The sequence below is a fragment of the Taurulus bubalis genome, assembly GCF_910589615.1.
Source record: "Taurulus bubalis genome assembly, chromosome: 19".
Lineage (NCBI taxonomy): Eukaryota > Metazoa > Chordata > Actinopteri > Perciformes > Cottidae > Taurulus > Taurulus bubalis.
In genome coordinates, this window is record NC_136607.1 from 18,150,580 (window position 1) to 18,175,750 (window position 25,171).

The 25,171-nt window shown below is 41.3% G+C and overlaps 1 protein-coding gene across 1 annotated transcript; it reads right to left on the reverse strand.

Annotated features, from left to right (window-relative positions):
• Positions 1-4,289: 4,289 nt before the first annotated feature.
• On the reverse strand, positions 4,290-23,307 carry homer1 (homer scaffold protein 1; the record flags this gene model as incomplete). The annotated part of the gene is made up of 11 exons (XM_079235015.1): positions 4,290-5,037; positions 5,897-5,977; positions 6,066-6,176; positions 6,267-6,426; positions 7,125-7,267; positions 7,898-7,945; positions 8,415-8,507; positions 8,605-8,736; positions 9,556-9,712; positions 23,059-23,146; positions 23,253-23,307. 11 exons carry the CDS (start codon positions 23,305-23,307, stop codon positions 4,849-4,851), a joined length of 1,257 nt encoding a protein of 418 aa, XP_079091141.1. The 3' UTR covers positions 4,290-4,848.
• Positions 23,308-25,171: the final 1,864 nt, after the last annotated feature.

The following is a 25,171-nucleotide window of genomic DNA, read 5'->3' on the forward strand; positions in this document are numbered from 1 at the left end:
CAACCTCTGACCTCTCGTTACGTCGGTCTACATGTCGGAGTCGTACTGTAGCTTGCTGTGATGGGTTTGTTTTAGGACGTGCGTATTTAGGTTTTTTACGTTTCTCTCGCTTACACTAAGCACTCGGACTCTTCACTGAATACGTGTGCTGCACACTTTCACATACAACCATTTAAACTGTATATTTCAGTGCATAAAAAGGCCTGAACATGTACGTCAGAGTGGGATAATTCCCACTTCCTGAAAGTAATAGTTTGACGTCTTGCTGTAGCGAATAATGTTTCATAAAAAAAAGTCAAACTACTGCTTAAATATTCAGATTTTAGGTCATTTTCATCATCGTAGTGGGAAGAATGTGAAAACTGGCTTTTTGATTTGTGTCTTGATCAAATCAACCATGCTTGTTTTTAGCATTTTCACTTTAAAAATAATAGATATATTTAAAAATAAAAGTTGCATATATAGAGAGAGGTCAATGGGACTTAACAAAGAACATAAGATTTTAGGAGAAGGATATCAAAGTCCAGTTTCCTTCAGTGTCAACGTGATCCAGTTCTAGTTGTCTTTTACATTCACTAGTTCACCGCTAACAGGAAGTGCCGACAGCTAATTCTGCATTCTTTTAATGGAGCCAATTTGCCCAAATTGGTTCCCACGGTGTAACTCACTGACTCATGAGTCATGACATCGTACTTCCTGTTTACATCCCCAAAGCTTCAAGTGGAACGCTCTTCCAATGCGAAGAGCAGGATTCTAGTAATAGGAGCGACAGAACCCATTTAATATTTACTGTATTCGTGAACCTTTAACGTTAAACATGTCGCTGATGACGCTGCAGTCACGAGAGAGTTTATGTTGGGATGTGATCCAAACTGTTTACCTGCCGACAACACAGGATCCGACTTTTAGACGCTCGGCTGGTTCAGAAATACCAACACTGTAGTTTCTCAGATGAATATTCATAATATATATATATATATATATATATATATATATATATTATTTCAGCATTAATTAAAATGGAAATGATTACTTGAATGTAGCTTTGAGATTGAAAAAATGGATGCAACATCTTAAAATATATATATATATATATATATATATATATATATATATATATATATATATATATATATATATATATATATATATATATATATATATATATATATATATATATATATATATATATATATATATGAGGGTTTTCTCCCATAATGAATAATAACGACCGTCATTGGGATCGTCCCCCGTTATGATTCATTTAATAACCCAAAAACATACGACATCACAAAGAAACTTTATACTTTTAAAAATGTTTCTAATTGGAGCTGGAAGAATTCTGCAGTTATTTAAAACAATCGTTTTCGTAATTTCTCGAAAGCAAAAACCCGAATGACTCTGGTTGTAGCTTCTTAAACGTGATGATTCGCTGCTTTTTCCGTCACTTTCTGTTTTTCTTTGGACAAAACAAGCCATTTGAAAACGTCGCCTTGAGCGTTTTCCACTATTTTATAGACTCAACGATTAATCGATGACTTGAGAAGATAACCTGCAGATGAATTAGTGCTGAGGAATAGTTGATGACCCCTTCTTCTATTTATATGTATACCTTAAACACATGTGTATAACACGCTCCACATTGTGGAGGATATATCTAGTTTGGATACTTGATGCAGACACTTTTCCCTGCAGCATATTGAAGCCTGTCTGCAGGGATCAGTCGAGCTGCAGCCTGAGGCTTCATCGCCCTCTGCTGGTCAACATTTACATCACATGGGATTTTATTTATTTGTACTGTCATTTTATTAACTTAAGAGAGAGTCTCCTCTCTTTCCACTGCCTTCAAACATCCATTTTCCAACCTTATTTTCTTACTGGAGTTGTTGTTTGAGTTTGTGTGTGTGTGTGTGTGTGTGTGTGTGTGTGTTTTATACCAGTCTCCTTATTGTGTGTTAAACTGTGTCAAACCTGTCTTTAACAGAAACTCACCATCACGCTCCTGTATTTACCAAGTAATGCACTGAGTACCATTTATAAGAAATAGTTTGACATTTTTTTCTGGCCGAGAGTTTGATGAGAAGATTAGAAGACGTTAAATATGAAGCTACAGCCAGCCGATGATTAGCTTAGCTTAACGAGTAGAAACTGCTAGCCTAGCTTTGTTTAAAACACCCACGACAACTGCAGTTCTCATGAACCGTCAAGTAGCAGTGTGCGTTTCCACCGTCTGGCCACTGGGGGGCAGTGGTGAGCACACAACTAAAGACGTGAATAAGACGCGATAAAATTCACTTGTACACACAATACAAATATTTAAGCTTTATCCAAATTATATTTATATTTAAACAGTATTTTTTTTTTCTGGTTTAACAGAATAAAAGACTATTTTAATTTGTTACCTTTTGACAGAGCCAGGCTAACTGTCCCTTCAGTCTTTATGCCAAGATATATATATATATATATATATATATATATATATATATATATATATATATATATATATATATATATATATATATATATATATATATATATTTCTCATCAAACTCTCGGCAAGAAAGCCAAAGTGTATTTACCAAGCGTGTCCAACTGTTCACTGTAAACATAACTGAGTCACAGCCGCCATTTAAATAGAGAAACTGTTGCCAAGTGTTTAAAAACCATCGTGAGTCTTGAACATGTTTGCATGCAGCGCGACGACATCGTGGCTCAAACTGTGAGATCTTTAATGATACTTAACGTTTATTTGTTTTTGACATCATGTAGACGGGTAAAAGTCGACGGCAGATATTAGCTCTCAGTCCCCTGAGTGTGACACCAGTTTGACCTTGTATGACCTTATGCATGTGACTGGCTTTCAGGACGAACCCATCACAACGTAAGTGCAATAATTAAGAAGAAAAGTCATTTTTATGAATTACATACTGCAATGAAATGTCAAATTATATCCGCATGCCTAAATGTATTGAAGTATTTATTGAAACTTCATATTTTAAAATGATTTTTAAAAGCATACAAATGTAAATGTACTTTATAAAGTTATTTTTTGTGTTGCTCTTTTTGGTTCCTATCATGACATTCCTCTCTGCTTTCTATGTCCTTATTATATATATATATATATATATATATTTTTCCCCTTTCAAAATAAAATCAAGCACCAACACGTTGTCTTGGAATACTTGTGTCCTTTACTTTAAACCATTATTTAGCATTTATAACCAGTTTTCTTATGTAATAGATGACTTATATCAAATATAAGTGGTTTGGATAATGGAACGAATCAATGAATACATTATGATTATTGATAGACGGCTTTACTTTGTGCATTTTCATGCTGTTACCGTTGTACTTGTACTTGAGATTGTGCCTGGAGTAGTATTTACACTAGTATTGCTACTGAAGTAAAACACATGAATACCAGATGAAACCGGATTGTGAAAGAACGACACGACAGCACAAGTTGCATTTGTTTTTTTACTATAAACTCAAAATTACAATTTGTGTTTTTAAGCATGTGGTATATTCAACATTTAAAAGTCTTTATTCAAATGTTTTTCTTTTTCTTTCAAGCTGTAATATTCATAATTTTCAACATGATAAAGTCGCCGCTAAAATCATTTCAAGTCTCCCAAATGTACCTGAACCAACAACAAGCCCTTAAATAGTGTTCCTCAGGTGTGTGTGTACTATTCCTCTGAACGTCGCTGAATTTTTGGCAATAGTAAATCCCACAGAAAAATAAAGTACCCCTAGTTTGCTGCCAAAGGCAACATCAGCAACAATTCAATTCTGTACAAGAAAAAAAAAATGTTATTTGGCAAAAGAAAAAGAAAAAAATCTCTGCAAATCCAACCAGCAAGCGCCTTCTTTATATTCTCATTTCATTTTCATAAATAGTTCAAAAATATTGCCAGTTTTTCCAAAACAACAAAACTACCTCGACAACCAATGCACCAGACATAAAAAAAAAGATTAAAGATCTTTGCTTGTGTACAACTTTCTTCTTCAAAAACAGCAATAAATAAAAAATAAGGATTCAATCATTGCACTTCAAGTCGCAACAGAAACGAGAGGAGAGAGAAAGATTCACTCAGACACACAAACTCCATTTTTACAAGTGCACTATGAATTTATATTCTTTAAAAAAAAGAAAATGTGTATAGAAAGAAAGTGAATAAAATCTCGCATATCCGAGAGAGGAGTAAAAGTACCTGAAAGTGAGAGTGGAAAGTGTTTATTTACCCTTTGATGCTCCCTTTTTTAATATTGCTCATATAATGTATAAGAATATAAAGACAAAAGTCCTCACCGGTCCTTTTTTTTTTTTTTTTTTAAAGTCTTTTTTTGTAGTTTTTAGTCTTTTTTTGGCAGTCGCCTCGGTGGATTTCAGTCACAGGAGGAACCTTCGTCTCTTCATGACATTCGAAGCGCCTTCACCCTCCAAAGTTCGACGAACTAACAATGAAATCGGAGCGCGGGAAAAGCTTGAGTCCCGACTCCCGAGTGTTCATTTGGCCGACGACGGAAGAGAGAAGATGGAGGAGGGAAGCGAACCGATCCCCGGCACGATGCACCAACGAAGCTTTGCAAAACGCCGTGATATTACAAAAAGAAACGAAACCAAAAGGTCTTTGTGTTGTTCAGAATATTCCAGAGTGGAGTGGAGGGAAGGCATGGACCAAGCGAAGCCTCTTTCGCTTGGTTTCTTTGTAAACGTGTACCGTAGCAAAAAAAGAAGAAGCATAAAGTCGTGTGTAAACTTTTACACGTACACATGTGAAAACGAAATTCAAGTTAGATGTCAGTGAGGACGTGACGTGCCGACATGAGGTCGTTTCCCCTGCTCTAGCTGCTCTCCACCAGCTTCCCCAGCGCGTCCCGCAGCTCCGTGAGCTCCAACAGCTTCCCGTCCAGCAGCTCCAGCAGCGAGCGAAGGCTCTCGCGGAAGACTTCCCGCTCCTGCTGGTCGCTCTGCATGCGCTGCTCCAGGTCGCTCAGCCGGGCCTCCAGCGCCCGGTTCATGGACTCCGTGTCCTGGAGACAAAACGCCATTAAATGTCCCGAGAACAAAAGAGTCTGGCTTTTGATTCTCAAGGAAAGGGAACGTCTTCCTAATGGGGTTTTAATTAATGCTATGGATGGGGGACAGAATCAGCTGCAACACATCAACCAACCAAAACTAAGCTTAAAGTTATTCCATCAAACAGGAAGCTGTGATGGATTCAAGGAGAGGAGCAGTGGGGAAAGGGGAGAGGAGAGGAAGGAGAGGAGGGAGAGGAGAGAAGAGGAGAGAGGAAAGGAGAGAGGAAAGGAGAGAGGAAAGGAGAGAGGAGAGGAGGGGAGAAATGGGAGAGAGGAAAGGAGAGAGGAGAGGAGAGAAGAGAAGAAAGAGGAGAGGGAGGAGAGGAGAGAAGAGGAGAGAGAGGAAAGGAGAGGAGAGAGGAGAGGAGACAACATTGATCACACTTTTAGACACGTTGGATATATAGATTTCATTGTTTTTCCAATTTTTGTAAAATAAATGATTAAAGAAATTCATCTTTATGTTTTTTTTCTTTCTTTTTTTTATGACTAATGGCTTTATAACTATTCTGCACAAAAGACCTGTCTGGGTTCTCTCTGTTCTCTTCGAGCTGCAGGACTTTTATACTGCAGTGAATAAACGTTTAACCAGATATAACTATTAATAGTATTAATAGCTTTTTAATAGATGTACTGACTGTAGAAACGTTGTTATTGGATGTTATTGACACTAAACTGCCTTCGTTTGTGGACTTCTGGGGCACTTTTCAGAAACTAGGAGACCATATACACTCATATTTACAGACTGTCGACTGTGACTTGAACGCAGCATTGGCAGCTCATGAGCTGCAGGTGCGCCTGCTTCGCTCACCTGTAGCTTCTGCGTCAGAGAGTCTTTTTTAAACTGGAACCCGTTGGCACTCTCCACCTCCTCTTTAAGTCTCTCCAGCTCCTGGAAGTGATGAAAAAAAAAAGAGTACTTATTAAAAGATCAAAAGAGACGCGTGGCGCTCTCCATCACGCCGCCCCGCTCCTCGTACCTCCTCCTTGGCCCTCAAGGCCGACTCCAGCTCCTCTATCGTTTGGTTGAGTTCTGTCTTTTGGGATTTGATCACCGTGGTTTGGCCGCTCACACACTCCAGCTCCGTCACCTGGAAAACAGAATAAATCATCATCGCCACGTGGTCGACGCCGACGAATCAACAAAAAAGGAGAATCCTGCTGAACGAACGCAGCGATACCCGCTTGTGTAGCCGCTCCGCCTCCTCCTGGTAGGCCGCCAGCTGCTGCTTCCACTGCTTGACGTTGGCGGTGGACTCGAGCAGAGCCGCCGTCAGCTTGGCGTTGTTCCCCTTGAGCGCCGCCAGCTCCGCCTCCAAGTGCTTATTGACGTTGGACGAACTGCGACGCGAAGAGGAGACCGTTAGACTGAACCGGAGACCGCTTCCCCGGGTCTTTGTGCAGACTGGCATCCAACTAGGAGTGCTTATGTTATTATTAATTATTATTGAGTGTCAGGCGTGTTGGAAAGAGTCTCGCTCGAGCATTCGGATATTCAGACATCACAGCGAGGCTTGGACAGAATAATAGTGACACTCATAATAACACTCTGAGCCAGTCAGGGGACTAAAACAAGCACTTTTAGTGGATTTCAGACACAAAATCAGGGAAGATATACAGTCCTGGTTGAAAAATACAGAAGTTTGCCTTCAACGCTTGTGAAAAACATTTGGAAAACTTAAAATTTCTACGTGGTTGTAACAGAGTTTTTTTTTTCTGCTGCATTAATATCTCCCAAAGCACAGCGAACAAAACTATCTCCACTCATTTAGTGCTGTATAATTAATAGGAGGCATGCGTGGTGTTTTAATGGAGTGCTGTCCAGAGGCCCGGGGACCAGATTAATAATAAATGAATAAGCGCTTCGACACGAGCTGCGCTGTGCCAATTTCATTTCGAATCAGCACTCCAGAGAGTGAACTGGACAAGGAACTCTCATATGCACTCCTGGATGTGATCGTTTCCCCATCAGGGAGGAACTGCAAGGAAACAGGAAGTCATACGTTTTGTTTTCTGGGTTCTGCGTCAGCCCGGCTCACCTGTGAGAGAAGGCCAGTGCATTCTGGGAAGGCTCTGCTCTGGGTTCGGCGTGCTGAGGCGTGCCCGGCGTGACTCTCCCGTCGTCTGTGCCGTTGATGCTCTCCGGGGTCAAAGGTGACAGCAGATCGCCTGGGATCGACTCCTGGTTCCACACATCAGAAAAATAGATATATATTAGCAGAAAATACATATATGGGAGAAATAATAACAATAATAATTTGCTTTTATGGCGAGAGTTTTGCGTCTGCATGATAAATATGAGGCTTGAGCTAGTACGGAGGTTAGCTTAGCTTAGCATAGAGACTGGAAACGGGGGGAAACAGCTAGCATGGCTCTCCAAACGTAACAAAACTCCCCCAACCAGATTAAAACCAAAACACATAACATGACTGCTGAGCCACACGAGCTTTGTCCGGTCTTTATGCTAAGCTAACATAAGCTAAACTGAGCGTCTGCAGCTCCATATTGATCCCACAGACATGAAGGATATTGATCTCCTGAACTGTTCCTTTTACAATTTGGACGATGAGACGAAACAAATCAAAACAGTGAGAATGATTCCGTGCTCTCAAAAATGAGACTTTCTGAGAGCATGAAGGGAGAACTGGAGGGTTTTTGTGGGATAAAGTCACAGAGACGGGGTTCCTCGGGTTGCTGGTCTGACATCAGGGTAAAAAAGAACATTTCTCGGGGAGAGGGGAGTTTGCATTGGTGGGTGAGGGTTACGGGTGCATTAGAGTCATGAAAATGATGCTTTCCACTTCTTCTTTACCTTCTTTTTACCAGGTTTGTTGACTGACAACCTTTTTACAGCGCCACCCTGAGGATGCTTTAGGGAGAGCAGAGGAGGTAAAGCAAGTGAACACGAGACAGCTGAGCATACGACTGCCACATGGGGCTCGTACCAACATTAACGGATTTTGACTTTACTTATTCTGTACATTGCTCAATACTGAAAATATCCACATATATAAGCCAGCATGACACTTTCCATCCGTAACTCCGTCTGTATGGTTCCTTCCTTGTTAAAATATAATTTAGTTTTCCTTTTAAAATCCTTCCTTTGGTGCTACTTTTACATACTTTGTTGTATTTTATAGTTTTATTCTATACTCCTTTTAATATTTGTGTGTGTGTGTGTGTGTGTGTGTGTGTGTGTGTGTGTGTGTGTGTGTGTGTGTGTAGCGTGGAGGTGGCCACAGCTGCGTTTCCTCACGCCGTCCTGTATCGTGTAAAGACAACAGGACGATGACGATGATGATGACGATGACGATGATGGTGTTTGTTACCTGGGAGGGAGAGCTGGTGAGCTCCATCTTCTCCTGAGACTTCTCCTTCGCTAACCGCGCCGCCTCCTTGAACTCTGCAAACTTTTCTGCAAACTAGAAGTGACAGGAGCGAGTAACACAACAACAACAACAACAACAACGGCGGCGGCGGCCATGTTTTTAAAGCGAGAGCATGTTCACTGGGTCTCACCTTGGCCAGGCAGCTCTCCGATGAGAAGCCGAGGCCGTACACCGTGTTGGCCCGGCTGTCGGCCCACTGGCCGAACTTCTGCGACGTCTTGGTGAACGTCATGTTGGGGGTGATGGTGCTGTTGATGATGGCCTGGTGAGGACAGAACCAGTTCAAACTACCAGTTCAAACTACCAGTTCAAACGCTACACGTTGTTCGTTGACGCCTCGTGGATTCAGGAAACGGATGTAATGGTTTGACGACAGCCGCTGGGTGTCTCCATATCTACGGGGACGCGGCGGTAAGACGTGTGTGTGTGTGTGTGTGTGTGTGTGTGATTTCCCACTGGTTGTGGTTCAACGGGAAGCAGCGAATGAGGAGCTCTGAAGACGGGCGTGCTATCGATCCGAGTGGGCGGACTCGCTGGCAGAGAGGAGAGCACAGATGGTTCAGAGAGAGATTTAAAACTTATTATGCCTTTTATTCTGGACAAAAGAGATATCCCACTTTTTTTCTCTTGAAGATTTCTTTGGAAAAACATATTCTGGTAAATCAAGGACAACCCCGCCCGTCTGCAGTCAATGAAGGAGATTGTTTTGTTTTATTCGGGCTTCTGAAAACCACTGGCATTTTCTTTCTCTCTGCTGAAAAGACTTTCTTTGTCTTGTTTGTCTGGATAATAACGTCCTCCAGCTCCAACCCACCCAATCTCTGCTATTTCCAGCAGAACACACAGCATAAAAAAAAACTTTAAAAAAACTTGGTGGTTCAACAACAGCAGTATTCACCCAGAGAGGCTGTTACATAACTATGCTAACTCCACCCTGCACCTCTCTCAAGACCAAAATAATCGCTGCCACAGAGATGACGGACCCGCCCGCCTCCTTCAGGGCTTCAGCACAGAGGGAGGACAGGTCCAGGCCTCTGGTGCTCCATGAAGGGTGGAAACAACACACAACACACACACACACCTTAGATCCATCCAGGCAGATGATTCGATACACATTCCTGGTGTTGTCGAAGAAGTAGGAGACGGTGACGGCGTGTTTACTGGTGGGAACCCAGTTCTTCTTGGTGCTCGGGTCGATCTGGAAGACGTGGGCCCGGGTACTGAAGATGGGCTGCTCTCTGTGCAGAGAAGGGAAGGAACAGAGTCGTCCGTCAGTATCCAGGCCTCGACTCTGAGGGTTAAGCGTGAAGTGTGTGTGTACCGGTGAGAAAGAGAAACCAGCTTCGGTTTCACCAAAATAGATGAAACAACAACGCTGCTGCCACATCCACAACTCGGCATCAGGGGAAGAGTTATTGGCTTATTAGTAGGCTAGTAGTTATATTTATTCTGTCTGCATATATATACACAATTCAGTATTGTAGAAACAGTTTTTACCGTTAATTCTTTATATACTCACCTAAAGGATTATTAGGAACACATGTTCAATTTCTCATTAATGCAATTATCTAATCAACCAATCACATGGCAGCTGCTTCAATGCATTTAGGGGTGTGGTCCTGGTCAAGACAATCTCCTGAACTCCAAACTGAATGTCAGAATGGGAAAGAAAGGTGATTTAAGCAATTTTGAGCGTGGCATGGTTGTTGGTGCCAGATGGGCCGGTCTGAGTATTTCACAATCTGCTCAGTTACTGGGATTTTCACGCACAACCATTTCTAGGGTTTACAAAGAATGGTGTGAAAAGGGAAAAACATCCAGTATGCGGCAGTCCTGTGGGCGAAAATGCCTTGTTGATGCTAGAGGTCAGAGGAGAATGGGCCGACCGATTCAAGCTGATAGAAGAGCAACTTTGACTGACTTTGACTAGGAAAAAGAGGCTACAATTTGCAAGAGCTCACCAAAATTGGACAGTTGAAGACTGGAAAAATGTTGCCTGGTCTGATGAGTCTCGATTTCTGTTGAGACATTCAGATGGTAGAGTCAGAATTTGGCATAAACGGAATGAGAACATGGATCCATCATGCCTTGTTACCACTGTGCAGGCTGGTGGTGTAATGGTGGGGGATGTTTTCTTGGCACACTTTAGGCCCCTTAGTGCCAATTGGGCATTGTTTAAATGCCACGGCCTACCTGAGCATTGTTTCTGACCATGTCCATCCCTTTATGGCCACCATGTACCCATCCTCTGATGGCTACTTCCAGCAGGATAATGCACCATGTCACAAAGCTCCAATCATTCCTAATTGGTTTCTTGAACATGACGATGAGTTCACTGTACTAAAATGGCCCCCACAGTCACCAGATCTCAACCCAATAGAGCATCTTTGGGATGTGGTGGAACGGGAGCTTCGTGCCCTGGATGTGCATCCCACAAATCTCCATCAACTGCAAGATGCTATCCTATCAATATGGGCCAACATTTCTAAAGAATGCTTTCAGCACCTTGTTGAATCAATGCCACGTAGAATTAAGGCAGTTCTGAAGGAGAAAGGGGGTCAAACACAGTATTAGTATGGTGTTCCTAATAATTCTTTAGGTGAGTGTATGTTACTATGTCTCTTTAAATGTGCATTTTATCCTGTTTGCTGCTGTAATCCTGCAAATGAATCTCTGTGCTGAATTTCATGGCAGCTCCAATAATATTGAAAATAATACCAGCGCTTTAAGAGGAACTCAAAAGGCGAGACATTTCACTAAAAAGCAGAAACGTCCACCTCTAGATGAAAAGTCAGATCGGTAGGCTTCATCCTGAGGAGACCATGAACCTATGAACTGAATGCCATTGCAATCCATCCAACAGCTGTTGGGACCAAAGTGCCGCTCCTACAGTCTGCCGTTGGCTAAAAGACACACGAGCAAAACTTGTGACTAGAGCGCCGCATGAAATATCCAACACTGCTCTGCAAAAGGAAAGAGAGTGGAAGGACTGAGGAACGTGATGAATCAGAGGAAGGTGAGAAGAGAAACAACCTCCCAGATCCCATTACATCCATAATTCACCAGCCTGCCGTGTTGCTGCCAGTTACTGGACGAGAAGAGGAAAAAAAGTAACACCCATGAGGCATTCACGCGGAGAGTAAGTGTGTTTATGTACAAGCGTACACAGTCTGCCTCCTCACACACACACAGCAGATAGTACACACACTCAAATCGCTGTGCATGTTTGTGTATCTGCATATGAATGACTTGGTAGGAGAATCAAAATAATGTTGCCGAGCAAAAAAGAAAAATGTGCTTCATAATGTAGATTTTCCGCAATGTTCCAAAACACAAATAAATTATTATAATTCCCCGATCACTCCACTATTTGGAGTTAATGAACCGTTGCAGCCAGCGGGGTAATGAAGTCATTAACATTGATTTATTTTCAAAAATAAAGCCTCATGGAAAGCTCGACAAAACAATGTCACACAAACGATCACGATGCTCAGATTTAGACGGCATAAATGAGATTTGGTGTCTGCTGCATGAATGTGTCTGAAAATCAGAAGCAGATTAATTGCCATATAGATTTTCACATTCGAGGAATTTGCCTTGGGACTTTCTTTAAACCATCTGCTTTGTGTGTGGGCGGTTAAGATATATTTAAAAAGAGAATTTTTTTAAAGCAGAAGAAAGAAAGAAAGAAAGAAAGGGCAGACATGCTAATTTCCCTCCTACTTTTAAAACAACAAGAGAGGAACAATGCAGCCCACGCAGACATGGACACCATCAGCACCAATAACCGCTCAGAGGCTTCTGCCTCTCTTCAATGCATCTCCAGGGGAAGCGTTTATTACACTGATTTGGTCAATTGATTTAGGATCCATGCTGAGGAAAGAGTTGGGTCGTTTCCATACATGCTACAGTTGAGGCATCGAGAGTGTGGAGGCCGGCCGGAGCCGAGCAGCAGGCCGAACACTGACGTAGAGACGCCGACGCGATGCCGAAGGTGACCTGGAGCACCTGAGCCAACAGACAGAGATCAGCGCGCTCTGACCTCCCGGAGTCCGGGATTAAAGCAAAACAAGCTGTAACAGTCTGGTTGTAACTGGTTGTAACTGGTCTGAACGCTCCAAAACAAACTAAGAGCAGAGGTAAACCTGGACATATATAAACAAATACAAGTACTGCACTTAAATACAACTTTGAGGTACTTTCCTTGAGTATTTCCATTAGGCGTCAGAGAGAAATATTGTTCTTTTTACTTCATTACATTTGATAAGTCACTTAAAAAACACAAATATGATCAAAAGTAATTAATTATGATGTAATACATGTAGGCTATTAAGAATGTAAAGTGTTGGAAATCACACATTAATAAATCCCCATTTATGGCTCCTGAATGCAACACGTTACTGTCAAGCCAACACGGTTTAGGTGGTTGGCTCCTGAATGCAACACGCTACTGTCAAGTCAACACGGTTTAGGTGGTTGGCTCCTGAATGCAACACGCTACTGTCAAGCCAACACAGTTTAGGTGGTTGGCTCCTGAATGCAACACGCTACTGTCAAGTCAACATGGTTTAGGTGGTTGGCTCCTGAATGCAACACGTTACTGTCAAGTCAACACGGTTTAGGTGGTTGGCTCCTGAATGCAACACGCTACTGTCTAGCCAACACAGTTTGGCTCCTGAATGCAACACGTTACTGTCAAGCCAACACGGTTTGGGTGGTTGGCCCCTGAATGCAACACGTTACTGTCAAGCCAACACGGTTTGGCTCCTGAATGCAACACGCTACTGTCAAGCCAACCTGGTTTGGGTCGTTGGCTCCTGAATGCAACACGTTACTGTCAAGCCAACACAGTTTGGCTCCTGAATGCAACACGTTACTGTCAAGCCAACACGGTTTGGCTCCTGAATGCAACACGTTACTGTCAAGCCAACACGGTTTGGCTCCTGAATGTAACACGTTACTGTTGTTACCATTAAAGTAGTACAGCACGATGAGAAAACTATGTGCCAAAAAGTGTGTTAGATCCAAACTTCATTGCTTCTCAAATTCAAACGGAGGAAAACCGCTGAACAATGTGTCCTGTGAACGTGACTCCGTCTTGAATAACGAGTTTGAAATATAAACTCCAGCAAAGATAAAGAGAGGCTCACGTTTCCAGAAACTCTGACAGCATCCAGACCGGTTTGCATTTCTGACATTGTGTGCATTTGTTTGTTGCACCGTTTTTTTAAATTGTTTATATCTTTTTTTTACTTCATACTTTGTAGTGAAACTGCTGCGCAACAATTTCCCAAAGAACGATCTCGTCACTCGATGATGAAGCAGCCTCTGTAGCCGACTGGAGTTCAGATCCTTTGATGATTCAGTTTATATATCCTTCACATTTAAAGACTTCAGTCAACTCAATGCAAACAGCATTGAAATCAATTCAAAGATGTCCGTCTGTATTTCAGGAAACAGACAGATGCCACAAACGGTCAATCCTGACTTAATGAAAAAAGGTCAAACTTCCGTTGGTGTTAAGATGCTCAGCAGACCGGCACACACAGTGAAAACTACAAACCACACAATCAATCATGTGCCTGTAGAACACGCTGTTTTATCAGCTAATGGCTGAATGCAACTTTAATTTAAAATATGTGTTAAATCAATGTGTTAAAACAAAAAAGGGAGAGAGCAGGAAGTGAATTCCACCAACTGAAAATGAACTTTCATCTCATTTGAAATACCTTGTATTCTTTTGCAGTGTCAGTAAAGAGAACATCCTGCATGAGCGTTGTTTTAAAATGGAGAAAATGACCGTTGGAACGAGGCCAGCTTCAGCGCCGCTCTACCACGGCGTCACACTCCTCAGTTACTCCTCCTTTTTAAGATTTGCCGCCCTGACCACATTTCTAGCAGGATATTTTACATTTCATTCATTAGTCTGACAGCGTGGCCCAGATCAAAATCTGCCCCTGTGTGTGTGTGTGTGTGTGTGTGTGTCTCCGGGAGAGTGTGTGCCGATTGTTAGCCCATAATCCCTTTTCACAATGAAGCGTACTGAGGCATTCAAGTCTCAATGACAAGTGCTTTGACAGAGGAATCTGACCGCAGATGTTATCAGATCAGCATTTCTCCACCTCCAACCAGCAGAAAACAGAAGACACACACACACACACACACACACACACACACACACACACACACTAGTGTTTGCATACTGGGGGGGAACAAAGACATGTAGTGTGTCCGTGTCTAAAAAAGTGAATGTGTTCAGAGTATCTGGAACTACATCCAGCGTGTTCTTTCTCAGGACATTTCGCAAATCAGTCACTCGGGACATTGAGCCTCGTTGAGGCCAAGTTTGAGTCACGGGATTAGTCACATTATCCCAATTTATTATATATATTTCCCTGAGACCTTATTAATCAATACTGTTTTTGTTGTCATTATTTTTAAGCAGGATTGCCACTACAGATCCTTTTCTTTGTCAATGAATCAGATTCCTGATTTATAAATGTCTCAAAACCCAAAGATATTTGATTTATAATGACATAAAAACTATTTTTATGTCATTATATGTTATTATTATTATTTTTTTAAAGCAGTACATTTGTCTTCGACGTGGCTTCTCCCACTGACAAATTAATGCTGTTATTGATTAATCTGTTAATTTTCTTCGTTCCCAGATTCATCATTTGATCCATAAAATGTCTGAAAAGAAAACTACTTTTCAGAGTCCAGATTCTAAAAAGCCAAATAGTTTATATTATAAAACGACCAAGAAAACCTGAAAACGTTCACGATTCAGCGTCTTCCTTTTAAAAGACTAGAATTAAAGGCCGTATTAAATAAGTCATAAAACGGTAAACGTCCATCACACGGCGTCGGCTGCAGTCTGGGCTCGCAGGAAAAATAACCCTGCATTACTAACTTAGCCGGCGCGTCGTCGTGGCAACAACCATGTGACTTAGGGCTGGTCATGAGCTGCAGACATCCATCTCTCTCTCTCTCTCTCTCTCCCATTCCCAGCACATGCTCTCTCGCCCAATCCGATCCCAGCATCCCCCGTCGGGTTAACCCACTCACAGAGACGCAGCAGGGGCTTGGCAGGCAACACCTCCAGTTACAAAACAAACACCCATATGTCGTTTAACGGGTCTCAGATAATCGTTCAACATTATATTTAATGCTCAAGGGTTAAGGTTTTGGTTCACACTCATCTGGGTGAAACACGTTTTTTGAGGGCTTTTCAAATAACCTCTCCTCGACCTCCATGGAAGATAGAATGCAACTGATAACGGAGGGGAAAGAAAAAAGGCAACAAAAGCAAACTAAGTTTGGCATAATCATCAGAAATTAAAATAATTATTTAATTATCGATCCCATCAGAAGTTCCCCGAACCATAGTGTCGTCTTAAAATGTTTACTTTTGTCCGACCTAATGTCAGAAATCCAAAGATATTCAGTTTAATATCACAGAAGATGATTTAAAAATATTCACATTGGAGAAGCGAGTACAGGTGCGCATCACTTCATCAACAGCAGCACAGGTACCCGAGATAAAGATAAAGATGTCCTGTCTTTTCAGATATCTATACTGTGTTAATCTTTTTAAAATATGAATTAATTTGAGATCTTTCTACAATTATGTATTTAAGAATCAGGTAAAGGCGCTAACAATCTAATATTGATGTTCATCAAAGGAACCTTAGCTGCTGCAGGTCATCCCTCCTATTGTTTCCCCCCTCTGCTGTCGCTATGAAATAAAGTTTCACACAGTTTCAATAAATTACCCAGAGCTAGAATAAGTCCTGTCAGCCAATAACAACTAAAATATGTTGCTTATACGTTCAAGGCGTAACTATGGAAGCCCATTTCTGGCAGCAAAAGAAAAAAAATAAGATGAAAATGTTGCCTTGGTAATAGAAATATCCCCATGATGAGTCATAATTATGATATAAATGACTTTTAATCTCATAATTATACATTTCTATCATCATTTTGACTTTATATCTCACAATTATGACTTACCGTGAGGATATATTTATAATCACGGCTACAGTTTAATTCATAATGTTTTTTCTTTAACTGGCAGAAATGGGCTTCCACCCTTAACAGGTGTCAGTATAAGACTGTAATAAAGCCATGTGTTATCTCACTATTCACCCATGTGATGAGATCCCAGTGGAGACACGCTGGTGGCACGTTAACCTACTGGCCTCGCTGGTTAAGTAGAGACACATTCCCTTGGCACTGTCTAGTTTATTGTCGCTGGAACAGAAGCTCCAGTGCTTAATTGTTCTTGTTGGAGCAGCTTCGGCTCGCCTGCTCATTATGGGGGTAACTGCACACATGCTCTCTTTCTGCGTCTGAGGAATTGATTGTTGGGGGTGGATTATGACCATTGAGAATTACAGAGGATGTTCTCCCCCCCACCCTCCACCCCGACCACAATATGACAACAGACCAATCACACGCTACATCATCTGCTTTCATCGGGAACAAGAACTAGGTCGCTCTTGATCAGGAGCATCACCATACATCCATCTGCAGCCTCAGCTGCATGCATCACACAGCCAAGTGCAGGGGGGAGATCATCTTTGCCTAGTGGAGAAGATTTTAATAGCAACGGGTTCCGGTTGGCTGCAACAAATACATATATTCTGTAATGTCTTGCATTCTTTTATAGTCATGTACCAAAATAAGCAACTGTCTGAGCTCTGACACTTTCCCCAACAGTAGCCTGCTTCATTGCAGCCTAATCTTTTGGCTCCACTAATCTAACATGCCAGTGTATGGAGGCTGCAAAGGAGATATAAAGATGGACAGATACTTCCACCAGGAGTGTGTGGTTTATTTGTTGCATCCCTTTGGGGGCAGTTTGCTGCAGGGACAAGGCATTACTCTTCTACTCATATATCCACCAGAGCTGACAGGAGGACTTCACACAGTTTGCCATGGGAGGCTAAAGCTAGCAGTTGTTTGCGCCTTTGCTGCTGAAATCTGCACAAACAAAGTCAGTCATACCCCGACATGGAGAGTGAGAACTGCAGCTCGACATACCCCATTTTTGCAGGATTTTGGTGGCTTTAGTGGAGTCGAAAATGATCCTCTCGGGGGTCTCTTGAGGGCGGTGTGAGCAGGCTTGGAGGCTAGCTTCAGCTTTTGATCCCCACCCCTCTCTCTCTCGCTCTCTGTGTCCGACTCAAGCCGCTCTGGTTGGGGCTTTCACGGCCGCCGGTGCCGCGCGCAGTCCGGACATTGGGCTCGGTGGTGGTGGAGGTGGTTGTTGACGTTATGCCCTTAGGTGCATTTTTTGTGTGTCGGCTTCACCCATGCAAACGTGTCCGTGCATGCATGGTGGAGGAGGACAGCTCAACGCAACTCCTTTCAAACGAGGATTAACGTTGTGCGGCTAAATTCGGGGCAACGCTGACAGACAGGAAGGGTGCTGTGGTTTATTATAGCCACGTTAAGCTTGTGAAGTAACCTTTTTTTTTATATGCATACAAATAGAAAATGTCGAAAGTAACAAACAAAAAAAAGCAGAAAAAAAGCGGTCCAACCGGTAAAATAGCGCAAACGATATATAAATGAAATTAAGTAGCGTTACTCGGTTAGCGGTTCCTGGTTACAGCACCGGGGAAACGGGACACACTGGGACATGTTGGAGATGGTTATCCTCAGCCGAAAAAATACACCATAACCGGACTGTTCAATAATCCCACTTTCAGTCGCTGGCTCGTCCTTGCAGCCCGCTGTGCCATTAAATTAAATTCCCTCTACCGAGTCTGGCATTGGAGAGCAAGCGAGACCTTGAACGCCTCTTTGCGATGGTGGCCGTCTTCCTTCAAGGGAGGGCTTCATCTCCGGTGTTTCTGCAGAAAAGACAGAAAACACTTGGTGCATACTCCGGGATTCAACATCAACGTCCTCCCAAGGCGAATGAATGTACACTCGCAAACCAGCTTATTTAATTTACTATCTCGTTTTTCACTTAATTGTTTAACGCAATTTAAGACGAGCGTTAAACTAGGATTTCATTGATGATCCCGATGCTCCATCGGCCGGTTCATCCTCTCGCCATCCGCCTTGTCTGGTCGCTGTCAGCCCGCATCTCATTCATTTAACGTCCTCCTCTCTGTAGCATTAAAAATAACGACGTCATTACGTCATCTCTGGGAAAGAAAACATCCGGCGTGCCTGCAAAGAATATAAATCAAGGAATGGGTCGCACCTCAAACATTGTACTTGATGCAATGCAGCTATCAAACATAATCAAAAGTATGTTATTAAACAAAACATACCAAAGAAGTTGTATAAAGTCTGTGCAGATTTTAAGAAAATCTATTCAAATATTAAATGTTTCCTGGTAATACATTTTAGGGCTGAACTTTATCGTGTTTTTGTTATTGATTAATCTAATTTGGTCTATACAAAATGAGATAACAGTGAAAAAAAACATCCATCCCAATATAGAGCCCAATGATACATCTTTAAATATATTCGTTTTGTCCAAACAACAACACAAAACCAGATCATATTAAATTCACTATAATGTAAGACAGTTATAAAGTATATACAGTAAAATCCCAGAAGGCGGGTTGTCGTGTAGATTATAAAAGCGTCTGAAGCTGTGAGCAGATGGGAGTTTGAGCTTATTGATGCAGCAAAGCACGGATCATATTTATTGTTGACTGCGACTCTCACACGCACACCTGTCTAATTAGGTAAAGAGGTACGAAGGGAAATCCATGTGTGTTTCCGCCCCACTATTCTAGCTTCTTTTTTGTTCTTCTTTTTTTTTTTAACCCAACTCTTTGCTGTTTTGGGTTTTTGTATATCCACTGAATAATGTACTTTTGATTGCTACGAAAAGTGTTTATTCCATTGAATATGGGGGTTCGGGCTAACCCTCCCCTGAAGATGTTGATGTTCCTGTACGTAGTAGTGGTTCTCCGTGACTCACTGGGCACCATGACGCATGGCACCAACACTGCCGGGGTTTTAACAGGCTTCATCCCCATTGTAGCCACCAATGTTTTAAAAAAGAGAAAACAAGAAAAACAAGATAGGAAAAACAATATGCACTGTAAGGTGCCTCAGCTAAAAGTGGCATCCACAAGCTGGCACGTGTGATGTCATATATGTACCTTTTATTTGATTTGATTGTTTTATGAGTCGTATTAGAAAAGCAGGAAAGAAGAACCCAGAGCTGATTTGAAGATAGAAACTCCAAAAACGGTGAGATCCAGAGCCCCGCCCCCTGAACAAATAGACCCAGACCAAAGTCACAAGAAGTTCACCTGATGTCTCCTTTAATGTCGCCCCGTCACTACAGGAGTCTGCCCTCCAGTCTTTGTTCTATTCTCTCTCTGCAAAGCTGAGTTTTTTTGTATACGCCTCTTAACGACTGCCTGCTTCTAAAGTTGTTGTTTTTTTGTTGATTTTGTTTGTTTGTCTGCACTAAAGATGTCAACTGATGATGTCATGATAAAAAACCGTGCCGTTTATGGATCAGATGGCAACTATCACAACAGGCACTGAACTGCTTCCGCTTAACCCTTTTGTGAATCCTTGATCCTTGATGATGGTTCCTCCTCCTCCTCCTCCTCCTCCTCCTCCTCCTCCTCCTCCTCCTCCTGCAGCTGTGCCTGTAGTGGAACTTTTTTTTATTTAATATAATTTTTCCCGGAGTGGTCGGCGCTCGTCCACTCGGATGGGATTGGGAGGGTTTCCCCACGTTCTCCCTCCCTCCAGTGTGAAAACCCTCCACCGACAGAAATCCACGACCCTGCATGTACTACCAACACCGAAGCTGCACCCAGCATCAAGACAAACTTTTAAAGGACTCGAGTAGACAAAAAAAAAACACAAACAAAAAAATGTGAAACATAGATCTATAAAATGAACAAAAAAGAATAAAAGAGTTCCTAGTTTACTTTTACACATGGTTGGGCTTCTGTCTTGTCATGTTCAGAGTGCGGCTGCTTCTCTTTGTGTGTGTGTTTAACAACCCTCACAAAAAGGATGGAGAGAATGAAAAACACACATTTCCACGCCGAATGCTTCACGTGAGACGCTTTGGACGTCAGGTGTCCACATTTGTTAACTGTGTTTTGTGTGTAGAGGAATGAAGAAGACTGAACATGAATCGCTTCATCAGCTTGATGCTTTCGGGCTGCTTTACCTAAAGATACGGGATTTATTGCAATCATCAGGACAGTTTAGATGCACACTCTTCTGATGGCTGAACTAGAGCCGGTGCTGTGATTTGAATTGGAGGAGTCATCGGTTTAAACCTTAAAGGTCCTAAATTCAAAAGTCAGAGCAAATCTATTAGGTCGGCTGTGTCGACAAAGCACAGGGAAGCTCGTCTCGTGCTGCAGGGCAGACATGTTTTTGTCGGTCAAACCCGGAAGTTAGCGACACACTAAAAGTCAATGGGATTTTTTTTTCCCATTGACTTTGAGCTCTCTTGCGAAGAAACGCTTCAGACACTCAAACTTTTTGTTCAGCGATATATTATCTTCCACAAATGAACACCACTTTATGATATGAGGTTTGTGAAATGTGAGTCACATCAGCAGTGCAATAGACCTGTACAGTGGTTTCAGACCGTGTCCTACAACATTCAGTTAGTATTGCCATTCAGCTCTATCTACTATGTCTTTAGGATTTAGTGAAGTGTAACACACTCTGGGTCCCGAGGATTACATTGTGGAAAGAATGAGAACGTCTCACCTGGTGGTCCCTGCAGCATGGACACTGTGGGCCGGCTGAGGGCCGACAGAGACCCAGTCCACCCTCCATCAACTTTGTGATTCTGTTTAGGCCAGCAGAGAAGGCTTAGCAGGCCCGCCACTGCATTAATATAGTATTGCATCGATCCGGATGCATCATACCATGTCCCATCATAGCCAGCAGTGATGCACATCAAATATTAGTCAGGGAATAGAAGTTTATATACATATATATATATATATATATATATATATATATATATATATGTTTATAAACTTCTATTCCCTGACTAATATTGGAGTCTGGTCTGTTGCACTCGAACATATTTTGATGAGCAAATAAATATTTAAAGTACAGTCACACATTTTGTTTTACTGGAAGACTCACACAGGTTTTAATGACATTCCTCACAGGGATCCGTGCAAAACTAAGTCGAGTGCAGGTGAAAATGTGAGTTAAACACAGACACTACAGACTGTGGAGTTGGAGAGAACACACACACACACACACACACACACACACACACACACACACACACACAAAAATGTACATAGTATACGAGTGGGAGAGGGTAAATGGGAGCCTCACTCTTTCAAGGCCCCACATTTTCTCCCCTCCCGTTAGTCACCGGCGGGCGGGGAGCGTCTCTGTGACCTCGCGTCTCCCCGAGCGTGCACGGTTTGGACACTGATGGCGTCACCCCCCGTTGTCACCTCGAAGCAAATAATATAATCTTCTTATAGCAGTGTGTAAAGTAATTATAGTTGTGAGCACTCGTGCGTAGTAACACTAATCAGAAGCATTTTATAAAGATGTACGAGGTCATTGATTATCATACTTCATAACTGCTGGTTACTGGCCTTTCTTTGCTCATGATTCCCATAGTTTTAATACATATTATTTTTGTAATGCATTATACTCCCTGGTGTAATGCTTTATAATGTGCTTAGTATAAGTCACTCTAAGTGGTCGCTGTGTGTCTTAAAGGGATCCTGTTATGTTGAAGCAGATGTGTGGACTTGTGCATCTTGTGAAATGTACTGCAGCTGTGAGGTGAAGAGAATCATGGTTTAAAGTGTTAATTAAAGGATGAGGGTTTTGTTTTATTAAAACCTGTACAATCTGTAATCCACATTCATGTTCACACTAAAAAAGGTGAGAGGCAGAGCCATGTGCTCAAGTGAAGGTCAGAGCTTACCTCAATTTGGGGCTCAAGTTTAAAAAAGAGGAGAGACATTCTCATACAATTACGTAAAAAACTATGTTTATTACAAAAAAACACTCAATTCAACAGAACAATGATGAAATAAACACCAAAGTATATCTCTATACATCTATTACAATATACATCTTGCTTTGGTTCCAGTTTATATTCATCTCCATATGCTGGCTGACACAACACAATAGTTTCATTTGAAGGTGTGAAAGACCTCCACTATGGCTTTGGTAACAAGGTTAAATATTTATTCAAATACAATAGAAGATATCTCCAGGCTGGAACAGCAAGACCACCAATAATCCTGCAATTGAGCGGCGTAAGTTTCTAAACAGTACACAAGTACCATAGTGGGCCAGTTTTCTTTCTTTTTAGGTTTTAGACCAAAACTAAACTAAGTATGGCTTGTTAAGGCTAATTCATACACATACAACATGAGAAATAACACAACATGGGAAAATGACTATGACAGTTGATGACATTTAAACACTTAAATCAAACAGGAGAGGATCTTCAAACAATAAAAAGTTGCTTCACGTTACATCGTTTCAATAGCTGTGTGATTGTATGCCGAAATGTGCACATAATAAACGAAAAGTATAACCAAAACCTACTTTATTGGAGTCACATTTCTCTTACCTATCAGCACAGCGATAATAGTCGTCAAGAGACACCAGCGCACGCACAGCGATTATCTTGGAGGCGTGCTCACTCAGGTCAGTTACTCCTACATTCAAAAAATGAAAGATAATAAAATAATGATATGCATGTGTATGTAAATCAAAAGCATTCCCAGACAGCAGGGTTGAATTGTGACAGGCCCTCTGGTTTACCTCTAACCACACTGGTCACCACCAGAGGAACAGTGACGGCCTGAAGCAGACGCATCAGGATTTCGCCCGGTAAGTTTACATAAACGTGTTCGTTTTCCGACAAAGGGAAGTATTTCTTTTCAAGAATGCCGAATGCAATCCCTGTGTGAAAATAAAAAAGACAAAACAATTAGAACATTGTAAATGATTTTCAATGCGTGAGAATAAAATGGGAAAGGAAGAAATGAGGAAGTAACACACTGGGGATTGAGCCTATAGCTCACTGAAATCTTAACAGGTTAAGTAGCACTGAGCTTCTATAAAGCGTCCACATCGATGAATTGAGACGAAATAACTTATGTCGAACAGAGGTCACACAATAACAAACCCCATGACATCCCATGATATCTGTGTTGTCATTTAACTGTCTGTATTCCAGTTGAGCAGGAATAGAGAGCCGTTAGCATTACAGCTAGCTGTATATAGCTGATATATTATATATATATATATATATATATATATATATTGTGTGTATATATATATTATTGTGTTTATAAATATATATATATATATTATATATATACACACAGATACACATCTCATTGTATATATATATTGTGTTTATAAATATGTATTTTATATAAATACTTATATAGATACACATATAAATGTAGATATAATATGTTTATAAATGTGTTTTATATATACTTATATATTTATATAGATACACATATAATTGTATATATTATATGTTTATAAATATGTATTATATATATATATGCTTATATATATATATATATATATATATTTATATATATATATATATATATATATATATATATATATATATATATATATATATATATATATATATATATATATATATATATATATATATACTTATATATATATATATACACATATAATTGCAAACATTTCGGTCAAAAGTACTAAGACACCGCTGTAGTTCAAAGTAAAAGTTACATTAAAATCTTAAGTTATAAACCTTAACCTTTCCCTCAGTCAAACTGATTTAATGTGACTGTGCATAAATAATAATGATTGCTTGTTAAATCCTCGAAACAGAATTATATCTCATGTTTAATCGATACGTAGACATCGGAGCCAGCGGATCATTTCAAAAAGTCCAGCCGAGATCAGGCTGCTCTCGGCGGGCAGCAGAGCGCTGCCGGCCCGGTGCTGCGGGGCTCACGGTCCCGCGAGCAGGACCTCAACCCGTCGGCGTATCTTTTTAAGTCGGCCGATTCTTGAGAAAGCGACCACAGATTTGATGCTTAAACAACTAACTTCTCGCCTGAAAACATCCTAAAATTACATTTTGTGACTCAACAACGGTAGTATTCAGAGAACGTCAACTTTCAGTTAAGAGTATTCTCATCCGTCATTGTTCCCCGTTTGCTGGTCCGAAATGCATTCTGGGATATTGGCTCTCTCAAGAACGCTCAAGTCTGCTCTGATGCGTCCCCGGTAAAATGGGCGGATCAAGTCACATCCGGGCATTTTCACCGTTCTTGGCGAGAAGCGGACTTTTGAATTGGAACAGTACTTGGGCCGCGACTGATGACGTTTCACGAGTCCACGAGAACACGAGTACAGAGAAGAACGCTGATTGAGAAACGGCCGAACGCTGATTGAGAAACGGCCATTGAGAAACGGGCGCATCTAAAATGTTCTATTACGGAGATGACAACAACTCGGCCAAAAATCAGATTTTTTTTGTCGAGAAAACAGGACGCTGATTGGCCAAGACTCAACACGTCACATCAAAGATCTTCTATTGCAATCTAAATTGCATTGGGCAACATTGTAACCTTGCATTAAATCATTATTAAATGCTTTATATTGTATTGTGTTATTGTTATATCGCATTATGAATATTTAGGGGTGCTTATAGCTATGAGTATACAGTGCTATGGGCT